General features: G+C 34.6%; 2 protein-coding genes across 6 annotated transcripts in view; both read left to right on the top strand.

The window, feature by feature from the left end:
• Positions 1-3,791, top strand: part of LOC109075847 (beta-adducin-like) — a 23,808-nt gene extending 20,017 nt beyond the window's left edge. For 4 of the 5 annotated variants that reach the window (XM_042723497.1, XM_042723498.1, XM_042723499.1 and 1 more), the window contains 3 exons: positions 123-240; positions 2,032-2,100; positions 2,829-3,791. In XM_042723497.1, coding sequence (XP_042579431.1) covers positions 123-240; positions 2,032-2,100; positions 2,829-3,106 — 465 coding nt within the window. In that variant the 3' untranslated portion in view covers positions 3,107-3,791. Of the gene's footprint in view, positions 1-122; positions 241-2,031; positions 2,101-2,603; positions 2,638-2,828 lie in introns of all 5 variants that reach the window. The other variant, XM_042723501.1, reaches the window with a different exon arrangement.
• A 5,060-nt stretch (positions 3,792-8,851) lies between these two features.
• LOC109068403 (max dimerization protein 1-like) overlaps positions 8,852-17,500 on the top strand; it is an 18,400-nt gene continuing 9,751 nt past the window's right edge. Inside the window, exons 1-3 of the mRNA XM_042723375.1 lie at positions 8,852-9,860; positions 10,371-10,470; positions 16,799-16,828. Coding sequence (XP_042579309.1) covers positions 9,794-9,860; positions 10,371-10,470; positions 16,799-16,828 — 197 coding nt within the window. The 5' untranslated portion in view covers positions 8,852-9,793. The remainder of the gene's footprint in view (positions 9,861-10,370; positions 10,471-16,798; positions 16,829-17,500) is intronic.

The following is a 17,500-nucleotide window of genomic DNA, read 5'->3' as shown; positions in this document are numbered from 1 at the left end:
AATAAGATCTGTTAATCATACCCTACCTCTGCATATCTGTATTAATGAGCACATTTCATCGATCAGAGACTTTTGCATGTGGGCATGCATTCATTATGTGAATGTGATTGTTCTGCTTCCAGACTCCAGAGTCTGTGGAGCCTCCGTCCGCTCCGGAGCCGGAGACTCCGAACCCCTTCAGCGAACTGACGGATCTGGAGCTGGAGGAGTACCGCAAGGAGGTGCAGCGCAAGCAGGACGGTACGAGATGAGAGTCTTGACAAGAGTAGTTTAGTCCCACATTCTCTTTTTGTAAGCCATTGATTTCTGGCCTAAGTATTGGTGCTTTATTGATTCTTCCACTGGATTAAAGAAGAGAATTCAATAAACACCCCCGTCTTATACAGTACAGATCCTTACACAAATATTGACTGGATGTCACATAGCTTTACTTTTTATTTTTATTATCTACTCCTTAAAATAAGGCTTTGGAAAAATATATATTTTAATTGTGGAAACACAGAATGCATGTATTTAATACTTTGAAGTGTGCCTTGAAAATAAATGAATTAAAGTGGAATTGAATTTCAGTATCTTTCCAGAAACTGCTAACTTGATTTCTTCACGGTTCAGCACCTGAGCACTGATCTTTCTCCACTGTGTCCTGTCTTTCTGAGTTTGACAGTCTTCCTACACACACTACAATCCAGAACCTCCTTAAGAACAGTTAATGCCATTGTTGGGGAATTTTCTCGAACTATACGTAACCCTGCAGCACAGAAGCAGTCATGAGTAGCACAGGTGTATTTGTAGCAATAGACAACAATACATTGTATGGGTCACAATTATACATTTTTCTTTTATGCCAAAAATCATTAGGATATTAAGTAAAGATCATGTTCCATTAAGATATTTTGGTAAATTTCCTACCATAAATATATCAAAACTTAATTTTTGATTAGTAATATGCATTGCTAAGAACTTAATTTGAACAACTTTAAAGACGATATTCTCAATATTTAGATTTTTTTGCTCCCTCAGATTCCAGATTTTCAAATAGTTGTATCTCAGACAAATATTGTCCTCCTAACAAACCATACATCAATGGAGAGATTATTTATTCAACAAACAAAAAATGTATACATCTCAGTTTCAAAAAATGTTCCCCTTATGGCTGGTTTTGTGCTCCAGGGTCACACACACAAACTATAGTTTGCTCACTGGTTAAACAGTAAGTAAAAGCTACACTTCTGTTCAAAAGTTTATGGTCGGTAGTCTTTTTAAATGTTTTTGAAATCTCTTATATATTCATTTGATGAAAATACAGAAAAATCAGCAATGTTGTGAAATATTATTCAACTTTAAAATAACTATTTTCTATTTTAATACATTTTCAAATGTAAATTATTCCTGTGATGCAAAGCTGAGTTTACTCCATTCTTGCTGATTTGCTGCTCAAGATACATTTGTGATTATTATCAGTGTTTAAAACCATGATAAATGTGACATTTTAATATCAGGGTTCATTGTTCATAAAAGTAAAAAAAACAGCATTTATTAGAAAAAAAAAAATAACAGTAGAACTGTCAACTAATGTTTCCTTGTTCAATAAAAGTCTTCATTAAAACAAACAAACAAAAACTCTTACTGACCTCAAACTTTTGAATGATATATTATTTTTTATTTTTTTTCTGGCCGTGGTTTTCTAGTACAATGATGAACTCTAATTACAAATTAAATAATAACACTTATAGAATAAAGCAATGAATAAAACCCATGAAGCAAAATTGAAGGTTTATATTAATGCTGAATTTAAATGACATGCAGTGAACACTAAGTGATGACTTAAATGGCAAAATGAACCTGTTACTGAAAAAGCTACATATTTTTGAAATCGCACTAAAAACTGTAATTCATTTAGAAGCATCGCTATTTTTTATACATTACTCCCCAGCACTGGTGATCACTCACTGTACACCTCCACCTCATCTCCCTCTATTTCTGTTTCCTCTCTTCTTCTTCTTTTCCCAACCCTCATGTTTTTGTGTAAAGGTGTGGAGGAGGTAGTGAATGACACGGGGGCTTCCCCGAATGCCTCCCCCAAAAAGACCCCACCGTCAGGTGAGACCCTTTTCTCACACCTGTGCATGTGAACACTGCAGAAACACCTGCTATGCTCCCATCTGTGCGTCGCATCATCTACTTCTGGTTGACAACCCCTGTTACTAAAGGGAACATAAAAAACAGCGTTTGTGTGTTTGATTTATAATCTGCTATCAGTAAATATAAAGGAAGGCATTTAAGGAAGAGTTCACCCAAAAGTGACTGATCTGTGGACATTATCTACAAATCTGTTCTGAAGAAAAATCTAATTTATTTGCATATTTGATGGCCTGAGGGAAAGCAAGTTCACAGCTTTTGAGCTACGGTGGGTGAACTATATAACAGGGGATGATGTAGAGTAACATGGGATGTCTGTATTCAAATCTATGTGTGTGTTTGCATTTCAGTTTTCATGTTTTTGTTTTTATGTGTGACATTTTCAGCTCTGTTCTGTGTCCTCCATCTGTCTTCACATCTTTGTGCTTCTCTGTCTGTCTCTGTCCCTGTGTTATAATTTGTAGGACAATCGTTTGGTACTGAGATCTTGTCTCACTAGTGAGTATATAGAAACTAAGACACTGCACACAACTTGAATGAGCATGTTGGCCAAAACTGACATGTCATAGCAGCTGCTTCTGTTCCAACCCTGAGCATCCTGACCAGAGCTAAACTGCCTTTTCCTTTTCTCTTCTTTCATTATTTGTACCGTGCTATGTATTTTCCGTTTTCAATCGGTTCACATACAGATGGGAAAACCACAGAAGCGGTGCAGAATGATAAAGGTGAAGAAAAGAAACAGCAGGAGGAGCTAGAAAAACAAATGAAGGCACTATCCACCACTGACACGTCAGAAACCACGCCCTCGGCCCCGCCCCCGACTCCGCCCACTGCCCCGCCCAACAAACCCGCAGGCAACACCCCAGAGGGCTCGCCTTCCAAATCTCCGTCCAAGAAAAAAAAGAAGTTCAAAGCTCCCTGTTTTCTAAAGAAAAGCAAGAAACAAAAAGAGAAAGCAGAATCTTGAACTCTTACAGACAAGTGTTCTTCACACATCTTCACGTCCATCTACTGACCTTTACATGCCATACGAGTTTTTGATTATGGTTTTGTGACTTGAAACACGTTTTCGGTACACGATGCAAACTTCACAATGCTTCACTGATGCACATTGAAAATGTGACCCTTCCCTTGCTTTAAAATGAATTGCACTTAGTACATGCGTAGAAAAGAGAATGTGGCATTGAGTAAGCACTGATTGTTCATGTCTATCCATTCTGATTGTTGCTCATTATCATGTTTATAGAATTACATGTGGCATAACTGTGTTTTTTTAACTACCATCTCCATCTCACTTTGTTGTGAATAGCAGGGATAAACGTAATGAACGTGTACCATTCACTGGAAATCCTGATTGTGATGGCTTGCAAATAATACACGTCAAAAGGCCAAAATAAGCAAGATCATGGCTTGATGCTGCAACTTTAAATGCACGACTTTTTTTCTTCCTCTTAAATTGTTATTATTTATTATCTTTTTTATGTATGTGTGCTGGAGACTTATTTGCAGTTGGAATTATTTTTATGATCATTCACTGTTATTTAAATGCTTTTGTGTGTATATTTGCTGGTTTATAAACTTGATTCCATGTCAATATTAGAATGTAAAATGCTAGAATCGGATGTACCATTCATTAAAAACCACATCCATGCAAAGCTGGTGTAGTTTGTGTCTTTGGTGTGGATTTAAAAACAATACTTAGTTGTGACTGATAATAATTTTTTTTTTTTTTTTTTTTTTTTTTTTTTTTTTACAGATTTAGCCAGGTTAACTTGAAAACGTTACTTTCTTTGAGTACACATATGTTGCAAGGAAATATTTGCAACATTAAAGCATCTCAGAACCATTTAAATTGACACTGATATGTAATTATTCATACTTAATATTGTTTTTTATAATTAACAAAACAAGAGCAATTTGTGCACCAAGGTCTTTGAAAGATATAAAGACAAGCACTTATAATGCTCACTTGAATTTAAATAAGAAATAATTGTAAACAAGATAGTGATATGATAGTGGTTATTATTAAATTATTACTATTAATAAATGTATTAATAAAAGAAAAACAACATTAAAAAGCATTATCATTCCATAATCCAGTGGTTGTGCAGTAGGCTGATTCCAGGTCCTTGGGAAAACTTTTTTTTTTGTTCGTTATATTCACAGAAGTATGACACCAAAAAAAGTACACACTATTGAAATTAAAACCAATAAATAAATTCATTTACTCTTCTGTATCAACCTCATGGTGTGTGTCTAGTTATTGTTTTCATAAGAACATTTTTTATATGTTTTTGTCACAGAACTATAACAGAAAACATGCTATAAGACAATGCTGGCAAAGAGTGTTGTTTTGACGTGAATTTGAAAATCTAAAAATAATAAATTAATTTATAACACAGTTTTATTACACAACTTCAGTGGGTGTGTCTTGTTACAGATTAGACAAACATTTTGATGGTGGTTTTAGCCACAGAACTATAATAGATCACATACTGTAGAAAATGAAACCACTACATAATGTCTTCTATTTTGGCTTCAAAGGCTGTGTCTTGTTACAGATTTAATAAAGGATATTTTGCAGTAGTTTTCATTGTCAAAAGTGATGCCAAAGTCATGCTATTGACATTCAAAAATCGCTTGTGAAGCCTTCCATAGAGTCTCCAGTATTACTGCCCCCTAGAGGAATGTGCTGCAGTTGTTTTGAATGAGTTTGACATTCAAAGTTATAAATTCTTTTAAAATCAATAAAGTCTTCTATTTCCACATTATAAGGTGTGTCTTGTTTCTGATTTCTAATTGAATGCTGCATCACTGCTTCGTTTACAGCGGTAACCAGGGAAACGCTGCATCGCTGCTTTGTTTACAGCGGTAACCAGGGAAACGCTGCATCGCTGCTTCGTTTACAGCGGTAACCAGGGAAACGCTGCATCACTGCTTCGTTTACAGCGGTAACCAGGGAAACGCTGCATCGCTGCTTCGTTTACAGCGGTAACCAGGGAAACGCTGCATCACTGCGTTGTTTACAGCGGTAACCAGGGAAACGCTGCATCACTGCTTTGTTTACAGCGGTAACCAGGGAAACGCTGCATCACTGCTTTGTTTACAGCGGTAACCAGGGAAACGCTGCATCACTGCTTTGTTTACAGCGGTAACCAGGGAAACGCTGTATCGCTGATGTTCCATAAGCTCTATAATTCCGATATCGATATGAACAATATTTTAAAAAGCCTCAGAAACTGCCAAGAACGCCCACAACAGATGTCTATACCTACAAACTTCTGAAAAAATTAATTTGCCAAGTATATGAAACCTCCTTCTATAAAACTATATAATATTTTAGAAAAAAAATGGTACAAATAAATCAATGTTCACCTTTTATTTGTATTTAGCCTTCATACAAACAAGAAATGTGAGATCACCGTCAAATAAACAAAAGACTTTTAGACACACCTTACTTATATTAATATCTTTACCTAAACTATAGGCTGATTATTATTATAACTATAGATTAAAACATAAGTGCTTTAGCCAGGATAAAGAATATGAAAAGTGCTCAGGGTTGCTGCAGAAAACAGAAAAAAAGAGTGAGCAACATTAAAAACATGTTGCTGGAGCTGGGCTTATTATTGAAAATACCAAACTCATTCTCTGCCAGCAGGAGGCGCTTCTGGAGCGGCAGAAACATTGGTTTCCATGGTAACGGCTGTAATCAAAGTTGCTCCTCAAGAATGCTACTTTATCAGATAAAATGAAAATGCCATCAAAACTTTTCTGAAGACAGTCGGTTCCCTTCGGAGATTCATTCATATATATATATACATATATATACAGTACAGACCAAAAGTTTGGAAACATTACTATTTTTAATGTTTTTGAAAAGAAGTTTCTTCTGCTCATCAAGCCTGCATTTATTTGATCAAAAATACAGAAAAAAATGTAATATTGTGATATATTATTACAATTTAAAATAATTGTTTTTAAATTTATTATACTTTAAATTATCATTTATTTCTGTGATGCAAAGCTGAATTTTTAGGATCATTATCACATGATCCTTTAGAAATCATTCTAATATGGTGATTCATTATCAAAGTTGGAAACAGTTCTGCTGCTTAATATTTTTTCAGAACATGTGATACTTTTTTAGGATAATCTGATGAATAAAAAGTAAAAAAAAAAGAAAAAAAAGAAGCTATGTTTTTAAAATATAAATATTTTGTAATAACAATATACACTACTGGTCAGTAATTTGGGGTCAGTATTTTTTTTCTTTCTTTTTTTTTAAATAAAATCAACTACTTTTATTCAGCAAGGATGTGTTTAAATTGATAAAAAGTGGTAGTAAAGAAAATATATTATTAGAATATATATTATTAAAATTTTTTTTTTTGAATAAATGCAGTTCTTTTTAACCTTTTATTGATCAAATATATTAGACAGCAGAACTGTTTCCAACACTCATAATAAATCAGAATATTAGAATGATTTCTAAATGATCATGTGATAGACTGGATGTTACATGTGACACTGAAGGCTGGAGTAATGATGCTGAAAATTCAGCTTTGCATCACAGGAATAAATTATTTTTTTAAAGTATATTCAAATAGAAAACTATTATTTTAACAGTTGTAATAAATATTTCACAATATTACTGTTTTTTTCTGTATTTTTGATCAAAATAAATGCAGGCTTGATGAGCAGAAGAGACTTCTTTCAAAAACATTAAAAATAGTAATGTTTCCAAACTCTTGACCTGTACTGTATGTATATATGTATATACTTGACAAATACTAGCAGTGTATTATTGTCAAACTGCAGCTTTTTTAGGCAAAGCTGATGCTCTAAATAACCACAAGACGGCACAACTAGACAGAGTGTGATAGATATTCCTGCTAATTAAAGCTGAAGATTAAATCTTAAATATTATTGTGTGCTGTGTAATATTCTTCCCTGTTTGTTTTCTAATGTTTACGTGAATCGAGCACAATGTGTGGCGGATGCTTGTTGTCATTTTTATTCAGCAGGGCAAGAAGAAGGTGAGATCTAATGCTGCGTTTGCTCTTAACGTGTCACAGAAGAGAAAATACAGATCTGTGTGTTTACAATATACCTTTTTTTTCTGAAAAACTCCAGATCTTTGAATTGATATTAGTTCTGTGATTTGTAATTTTTCCCTTTATTTTGTTATTGCATTCTTTTTTTGTATGTACAGATGGCATGCATTATGAGAAAAGTAACTTGGGAAGTTAGTATCCCAGCAACAGGTCAGTATTTGGCCAATCACCTCTGCAGGTACTGCACGGCGAAATGACCAGCGCTCTGATTGGTGGACAGTGATGTAATGTTGTGGTGCAGGAAGGAGATCAATGATGTAATCATCTTTCTCTTGCAGACAATACATGGACAGGAAAGGTGCTCTCAACAGACGTTTGAGATAAAAACATATATTCCCCTTTCTTCCCCGAGTTTATGTAAATATGTGTTTCATCAGTTTTGTTTTTCAGTCAATGGCTGTGCAGTTTCTAGTTACTCATTTTAGAAGGATTTGATATTGTGGATTGTTTGTTCTGAAAGCCTTATTCAGTGAAAACTTTGCAGTGCTAAATAAATGGGAACTCTTGATGAATGTGTTTGTTTTTTTGTCAATTAGTGTGTTGATGTGCAGTTTTAGCATCATTCTACCATCACATCTTTTATTTATTTTTATTCTTTTTTTTTACTTTTTTTGGAACATTTTGTAAGAAAAATTTTTTACACCAGAAAGAAATGTGAGAAAACAAACAAAAACTATTCAGTAGGGTGGTAAACATTCATATATATAAACACATATATTGCATGTGCATATATATATATATATATATATATATAGATATATATATATATATATATATATATATGTATATTATACATATGTGTGTGTGTATATATATATATCCATATATATATATATATCTTATAATGTGTATGTGTGTGTGTGTGTGTGTGTGTGTGTGTGTGTGTATATATATATAAATACACACATATACTGTATATACACACATACACACACACACATATATATATATATATATACACACACACATACAGTGCATATATATTATATAGTCAATGATTATTTACAGTACAGTTTTTAGTCCATTTCTCCTGGTATTTTAGAAATAACTCACATGTACGTATCTTTAAATGGTGTTTAATTTGTCTAATATATCCAGAATAAAAAAGAAAACAAAAAAGTGGAGAAATACACAATAATTCCAATCTTTTCTGTTGAAACCGTACAAATCATGTTAAATAATCTTAACCATCAGTGTTTACAGAGGAGGTAGGTGTGTGCGTGCGTGCGTGCGTGCGTGCGTGTGTGTGTTGAGTTCCGGTACGGCGGCCAATCACAGGCGACAGCGCTGCAGCAGTCCAGCCAATCACAGCATAACAACAACACACGATTTGCATAATAATCCATTTTGGCTCAGGAGCAACTGCCAGAATACACTCACAGGTGTACAGCTCGCTCCAACATGGCGCTACAGTGCTACTTAGTTGCACCATTATCTTATGGAATCGCATTACAGCAGTCGCATCTATTCACGCTTTAGAATGCGCCTCAGCCATTGGTCCGTTCTAGATACGGTCTGGCAGAGTGACAGTGAACGCATCCAATGAGAAGCCCGCTTCCTGTATCGTCCACCCAATCGGATCGCAGGTTCCACCGTGCCCCTGACAGGCGTACAGTAACATGACAGCAGCCAGCAAACATCTCATCCGTCTGGCTCGACGACGCTATGGTTTCGCTAGCTGCGTGTTTTTTCTCCTATTTTTGATTCATTTTTCCTCAGTCGTGCAGCTCGAGCTGTTTAATAAGTAGCCAGATCGTCTGTCACGCTCGAAATATCGAAACCAGCGACTGTTTGGACTTTTGGAGGCCGTGTGTGTTATTTTAAAACCTGTTTTCAACGCATTTTTCAACGAACAAACAATATTTTTTTCCCCTTTTTAAAAAAAAAATATTATTACACAGCAACTCGCTGGACGGGCATATCAAAATTGACGTTTTTTAATTAATCAAGAAGGAATTGGGGTTGAATGCTGTTTGTTTTCCAGCACAGCACCACCAAAGATCAAATTATTTGCAGAAATAATATCACCAGCGGCTTAAATGTACTTTGTTTTGCGAGTCAAACTGTACAATCTGGCAACCCGTGCGCTCGCGTCGCTCTGACTGAGCTGTCAATCCACTATTTATGCCTTTTTTTTCCCAGATGCTCTCGTTTGCTGTCAGTATCTGACCCTAAAATTGACCAAAGTGCAGAACTAAAGCTATCTGTTTGACAGCTCATCTATAAAAGACCTTCCTAAACACACATGCTTCCAGCAAGAGTTGCCAGATTGTGCCATCCTGCAGCGGGTTTTGTTGCTCGTGTCGTGTTAAAGTCCAAAATCTCGTTTAACATGAACAGGACTAGTTAACTAGTCACTTCTTGGCAGCTGAGGGACATTTTTTTATTCGATTTGATCAAAGCCAGCGTGTTTAGCTTTATTTTTACACCCCATTCTTTGTGCACATTTCTGGTTTTCTCAAACATCAACAAGCCCTGCTGCTCGTGTGTTTCTGACCCGGATTTGTCGTTTTTTTAATCGCTGTTTATTGCTTAAAATGACGGCTATTGAGAAACTGCAGATGTTAATCGAAGCAGCAGAGTATCTCGAGCGAAGAGAAAGAGGTAAAGACGTATTGCAACATATATTTATAGGCGATATTAAATGATATTTTGCATGCAAATAAATCCTGACACTGTTGCTATAAAGCAAACAATTAAAAGGCGAATGCATGGTGTTTTTTTCTGTTGTTGTGATATTTGGGGAAGATCAGACATGGAGAACAAGTCTAGCCGGGACACTAATGTAGAAGGACCCCCTGCAGAGATAAAACCCAAGTGCATGTGGTGCATATGTTGAATTGCAATGCATTTTTTTTAGCATTGCATTGCATTGCTGTTGGTTTACACTGGGGGGGTTCCTGGTGCGCACCCCCCCCCCCCCCCCCATTGGGTTTACTCCAGTTCAGATGACATCATTGACCCGAAAGCAAGACATTTGTCCAGAAAGGGGTTAACTGTATCGTATAGCACCCCAGGTTGTGAGGAAACCGGTCAGTGTTTGTGATCAGTGGCAGGCAGCTGGAGTGCTCTGTGCTCTGAGGAGCTTCTACACGTCTCTGTTTGTGTTTGCAGAAGCGGAGCACGGCTATGCCTCCATGTTACCCTTCACCAGCAGCAAAGAGAGGGATGTGTTGAAACGAAAAATCAAAAGCAAGAAGAACTGCAGCAGCAGGTACTTCCGTCTAGTTTCTGAGATAACGGAAACTCTCGTGACGAAATTCTGTCAATCCTCCTGAATGCATTTTAGAGTTTTTATCCGAAGCAAATTTTAAAAATAGGCTATTTTTGTAGTATTTTAACTTGTTACTTGTCATGAAAACACCAACCAACCATCTGATCTACAAGAGCTATGTTTCAGTCAACCTCTTTTTATTCGCATTTAGAAGTATCGCATCAGAAACAACTGATGGAAACACCAAATTTCTTAGTTTACTCGCCAAACTGATATACCATATATATATATGTGTGTGTGTGTGACCCTAGAGCACAAAACCAGTCAATTTTCTGAAATTAAGATTTATACATCATCTGAAAGCTGAATAAATCATCTCTCCATTGATGTATGGTTTGTTAGGAGGACAATATTTGAAAATCTGGAATCTGAGAATGCAAAAAAAAAAAAAAATATTGAGAAAATCATCTTTAAAGTTGTTCAAATTAAGTTCTTAGCAATGCATATTACTAATCAGAAATTAAGTTTTCATCAGTGAGTAATCATCAATCATAGCAAGTACTAATTATTTTTAAATAGACTGTGCACTTCGTCATTAAAAACATGACATTTTTGGAACAATACTAATATAGCAATAAGTTGAAATAATGCAGGTCGATTGTTTTTAACAGAAGCATATACATATACTGTATTTCTGTGGTGTTGTTTTTATCAGTCCCACCCACAGTAAAAATTAATTGATCTGTAATAATTAGTGCTGTCAAACGATTAATCGCATCCAAAATTAAAGTTTTTGTCTGCATAATATATCTGTGCTGTGTATATTTATTTTGTATATATAAATACACACATGCGTGTATATATTTCAGAAAAATTTATTATGTTTATATATTAAATGTTTTTATTTATAATATAAATTATATAAATATATATGAGTCAAAGATCAAAAAAAAAAAATAAAAATGCATAATTTAATCCAAAAAAAAAAAGTTTTATGCATAATTTAATTGCAATTTTGTTTTTCCGAGCAAAAAATAAATATCATACATTTTCCCCTGATTTAAAGACAAAAAATAAATTTATGACATATTAAGAGACTAATTACTTTCACCCCAAATACTAATTAGTTGTAATTTTACATTTTTAAAATGTGCCACTATCCTAAGTTTTGCCTATTTGTCAGTAAGAATTTTTTACTAATTTAAAACACAAAATTTAATACACTCCCTTATTCTTTTATATATTTTAATATGAACGTGTCAGAATAAGCATGTTGTCTGAATTTTTACATAAATATTGTGTCACACTGAATGACAATGTAACATTATTTCAACCACATTTTGACATTTTATTCTCCAAAAACCTATTTGAAACCTTAAAAGTAGACACTTTACTTACATTTAATGTGTTTTCTATGGACATTAAATCACTTATTACACTTTATTTTAACGCGTCTTTGACCCATATACACATGTAAATATTTTCAAAATATATACTGTATGTGTGTGCATTTATATGTACATAGAACACACATATATTATGCAAACAAAAACTAATAATTTGAAAGCACGAATAATAATGCTGCACATACTGTAAGCATGTATTAAACATCAAATATGATCTGATTGGCTGTCTGTTTATAATCCGACAGGACTGATAAAGTAAAGATATGATACTGATTCACAGCCTCAAGGCCACTTTTAAACACAGCAGCAAAGGGTCATAAAGCTGCTGCTTCTAAATCATGGAGATGAACCACTTTAGGAATATGAGCTTGGACAGAAATCTAGTGACTGTGTGCCCCAGCGTGCTGAAAACAGTGCTCTACTCTAATCTGCGTCTGGATGTTTGTGTGGCTTGTAACTGGATATTAAGGCCTAACAAGGGTAGCACTGGGCTTGTAGCTATTTATATACAGCCGTATGTGGTGTTCGGTGTTGTTCAAATGTTGGTTTAGTAGGTAAAGAAATTGTAGGGGGTGTCTTTTTAATGTCTGGTCTCTAGACCGAGTACAAGCAGAGTATAACAAAATCTCACGATGCGATAATATCTCGATATGAAGTCCACGAAACGATATTTGTTGTTATATACGCAATGGTTATTCAAAGTGCTTTGCATAAAAGGAATCATAAAAATAGTCACAACAATAAAAAACACAGAATTTAAAAACCCTTGGTGTTTCTATACTGTATGTGACACCTCGAGTCAAGATATGCATTCACCTTGAGAACTTCATCTTTATTTCCTAATGCACTGACTTCAGATTTCTCCTTGTTTAACTGAAGAAAGTTCTGACACATCCAGCTGTTAATTTCATCAGTGCATTGTCAGAGGGAGTCAACGAGGCTGTAGTCATTTGGAGATAAGGCTAGGTAAATCTGTGATATTTTATTTGCATATTGCATGTTTACACTTCTTCTAAGAATAGCAGTTGGTGGAATGTAAGTGGGTTAGTATCTTGATCATATTCCGGCTGAATTATAAATATAAATGCAAGTAACCTACATTCAGCGCTTGTGTTAATGCATCATGCATGAAACGTTTTTGTGTTTCTGCGCTGCATAAACTCCCCGCATCTCTCCAGCTGACTGATTAGACGGCTCTCGCACTGCTTGGGGAACGGAAAGTGGTTCATTCGTTCGAGCTTTGAGTTGTGCAGCTTTGACAACACAAAACATATTGTTTCCATGTTTATCCTCATTGCAAGTGCGTTCATATAAGACCCTGCAGCACAGAAGCAGTCATCAGTAGCACAGGTATATTTGTAGCAATAGACAACGATACATTGTATGAGTCACAATTATACATTTTTCTTTTATGCCAAAAACCATTAGGATATTAAGTAAAGATCATGTTCAATGAAGATATTTAGTAAATTTCCTGCCATAAATATATCAAAACATAATTGATTAGTAATATGCATTGCTAAGAACTTCATTTGATCAACTTTAAAGATGATTTCCTCAATATTTAGATTTTATTTTTTTTTTTTTAATATATGCATGCATGAAAATAGCCTTGATGCTGACATGGAGTTAAAAAGTGAATAAATAAATAAATATGCATGCATGCATGTGTATATATACATATTTTGGATGCGATTAATTGCGATTAATCGTTTGACAGCACTACTTAAAATAAAGTGTTGCCTTATTTTCTAATAATTCTGTTACATGTAACTAGTTACAGAGTGAACTGTATGTGTATGTGACTAATAATGGGTCTAGAAGTGTTGTAGGACGCTGCTCTGCTCTTTTATGTGTTGGAGCAGGTGTTCTGCAGGTCGACTCAGAGATACGGGATGTTATGTCACCGGCATCCGCTTCCCGAGCGAGATGCTCAGCTGATCTGTTTGCGTAGGCGCGCTAATGTTAGGAAGCTTGTTTGTAAGTTCATCAGCCAGACTCAAAATATGCAAAGCAATAATAGACCTTAGGTTATTTCAGAATTGGCTTGCATTTTTATATTTGCATTTGAATGCTGTTCTTTTGATGTTTCTATTGATCAAATAGTCTTGAAAATATTATCAGAGTTTTGCAAAATCAATTAATCGCAAAATCCAAAATAAAAGTTTTGTTTGTTGTAATATATGTGTGTGTTGTGTATATTTATGTACATACACGGTATATATTTTTAAAATATTTAAAAGTATCTACATGTATATATTTATATTCACATAGTTTATATATTAATATTTTTAATGTATAAAATTAACATATTTTTCTTAAATATATGCATGCATGTGTGTATTTATAATACACACACACACATATATTATGTAAACAAAAACTTTTATTTTGGATGGGATTAATAGTTTGAGTGCGCTAGTTGTCAATTTTATTTATTTTCAGTTTAGTTTTTGTTTTTATTTCAAGTTGGTAATTTTAGTGCTTATTTCAGTTAGTCACAAAGGTTTTTTTTTCTTCTAATTTTAGTTTATTTTAAGCTTCTTCTGGTATGTATATTTTATTTTTATTTCAGTTAACAAAATGTTTTTAGTTGAAGTTTTAATATTAGCTGACAATAATAACCCGGGCTAGATGAGACTCTAACAGCTGAGGCATATTTAAAATATGTCTTTCACAAAGAACGTGTAATCCTTAGATATTCCAGTAAGACAGTCGTGCATTAGCTGTGCGAGTAAAGCTTAACTAGTGTGTTTGATTGTTCTCATGGAGCTCCAGAGAATTGTGTGGTTTCATTGCACAAACCTGCACGACCTCATTTTTAGCCAAGTTTGATTCTTTTTCAACAGTGCATAAAATGCAAACAATCATAATTCAAGTCAGTATTTACATTTTGAACAGAAAACATCCTCCCGTTGGTGGTTATTGCTTTGTGGTGGCATTAATGTACACTGAATATGATCTTAAAGCTCGAAGGCAGTGAACGCCAGATTTAGTTTTCTCCTGGCCTCCTCTGCTTTGCTTCTCTTTCACTCTTTCTGAAGCGAGCCTTCGTTCTCTTCCCCCCGCCGACGGCTTGTGTGTCTAGTTACTGTTGCTAAGCGGAGCCCAGGGCCTCTGTGTTTTGCGAATGTAGCGAGAGAGACACACACAGAGAGGACTGGGGACATTTGCAATCAGTAATTAGCATTTTGGCAACTCCTGCATCCACTAATCAAGCCCACGGGCCCTTAAACCCCCTCTGCTGTTTTAGCTTGTTCCTGTACACACACACACACACACACACACACACACACACAGCAGTGAGCACAGGACAGTCTCTGTGATCCTTTCAGAACTCAGAACAAGAAGGTGATGTTGGAGTCGTTGCCTGTTGATTAGTTCAAGGGCTTTTAAACATTTCAGTGCCTAGAGTCCCCAAAAAACTACTTTATATCAGTATAATATGTGACCCTGGACCACAAAACCAGTCATAAGAGTCCATTTAAGTTTTGTGGCTTGGGTTTATATCTGAAAGCTGAATAAATAATCTTTTCATTGATGTATGGTTTGTTATAAGGACAATATTTGAAAATCTGGAATCTGAGAGTGCAAAAAAATCTAAATATTGAGAAAATCATCTTTAAAGTTGTTGAAATGAAGTTCTTAGCAATGCATATTACTAATCAAAAATTAAGTTTTGATATATTTACGGTAATAAATTTATAAAATATCTTCATGGAACATATGATCTTTACTTAATATCCTAATGATTTTTGTCATAAAAGAGAAATGTATAATTGTGACTCATACAATGTATTGTTGTCTATTGCTACAAATATACCTGTGCTGCTGATGACTGCTTCTGTGCTGCAGGGTCAGATATGTTTTTTTTTTCCCTCCAAAATGTATTAATTGGCTTCTGAATTGTCCTTTTTTTTTTTTTTGCATAAAAAAAATGGTGAATTTACTTGTAAAATATTATCTTTTTGATATGTGAGAAAACACTTAAATATTATGTAATATAACGATATACTTAAAATTGTATTTATTATTTTAATATTAAAAATTCCTTTAAAAATATTATTCTTCAAAAGTGCTGTCAAACGATTAATCGCATTCAAAATTCAGAAAATCAATTGTATTAAATCAGCTAACTAAAAAAAAAATTTTTTATTAGTTTAAAAATTAATCCTGTCAAATGAATAATCACACGCAAAATAAAAGTTTTCGTTTACATAATAGATGTGTGTGTGTGTACTGTGTATATTTATTATGTACATATAAATACACACACATACAGTATATATCTTGGAAATATTTACATATAATTTATATTATATAATATATTTAATGTATAAAATTAAAATTTTTCTTAAAAGAAAATTTTAATTTGCTACAGTATGAGAAGGTACTATATATAATAATTAATAATTTTTGTATACAATAAATTACGAGCTTCGGAGCGCGCAGACAAAACGCGGTCATGTTATTTATTTATTTTTTTAGAGCCTGAGCCATAAGTTTTTTTATGTGCATTTTTAGAATTTTGTATCTTGCCGTTTCCATTTTTTTTAATGCAATATCCCAAAATGTGCATAAAAATAGATGCGGATGGAAACACAGCTATCAGGATCCAAAACTCTTTGGTTATCAACATTCTTCATAATATCTTGTTTTGTGTTTCATAAATAAATGCATGCAGGTTTGGAATGACATGAGGGTGAATGAGTATCATATTTTTATATGAACTATTCCTCTAACGTTAACAGGAAAGCATAGAGATCGCAACGCCAAGATCATGGGTTCGATTTGCAAGGAATGCATAAACTCATACATAAACTTGCTTTGGATAAAAGCATTTGCCAAATACATAATTGTTAGTGTGGATAACAAAGAAAAGCACAGTGGTCCACAACATCTCTGTCTCTCTGTCTCTGCAGGTCTACACACAATGAGATGGAGAAGAACAGGTACGTGCATATAACCCTTAGTTCTTATCTGTACGCCTGCAGGATTAAACCTCATCACATCCTTACTGATTTAGATTCAGATTAAACTTCTGTAATTAAAAGATAAAACTCGTGCAGAGCTCTGAGGTCACAGCGCTCCGGACAGCTGATCTGCTTTTGATTTCTGAAGAGCGCTTTCATCTGCTGTTTAGAAGAGTATCCAGGCGAAGAAGGCATGCGAGGCTCCCTGTGTCTCTGCTTTTGTTTCAAATTGGAGTCCGGGGCTGATATTCATAAAGAAACTCGAGTGGGAGTGCATTTGTGATGCAGATTTGAATAAATGTCTGATGTGAGACCAGCACAGCTGTGTAGTAGTGATTCATGTGGTCGTGAACCCTTTTGGCTCAAAATATATATATTTATAAATAAAACAAAGCTGCTGTGGATGATGCGAGCTGAAATCAGACTCTTTCCCGATCCCGTTCCCACTCTTTCTCTTTTACTTGGATGGGATTTATTAGAGCCGGAGCTGCATCTTCTTCTTCTCCAAACTGAATCGCATTTTTGAGTGTCTAAACATTCTCCAAAACTCATGAAACTCACACGCGTGTCAGAACCGGTGAACATTTACATCTGATATGGGTTTCAGAAGTGGGTGTGGCAAAATGGCTCGATAGCCCCACCTGTACACAT

The sequence above is a fragment of the Cyprinus carpio genome, chromosome B5, assembly GCF_018340385.1.
Source record: "Cyprinus carpio isolate SPL01 chromosome B5, ASM1834038v1, whole genome shotgun sequence".
NCBI classification, from domain to species: domain Eukaryota; kingdom Metazoa; phylum Chordata; class Actinopteri; order Cypriniformes; family Cyprinidae; genus Cyprinus; species Cyprinus carpio.
Note: the sequence above shows the minus strand (reverse complement) of the source record. Positions and strands in the feature narration are given on the sequence as shown.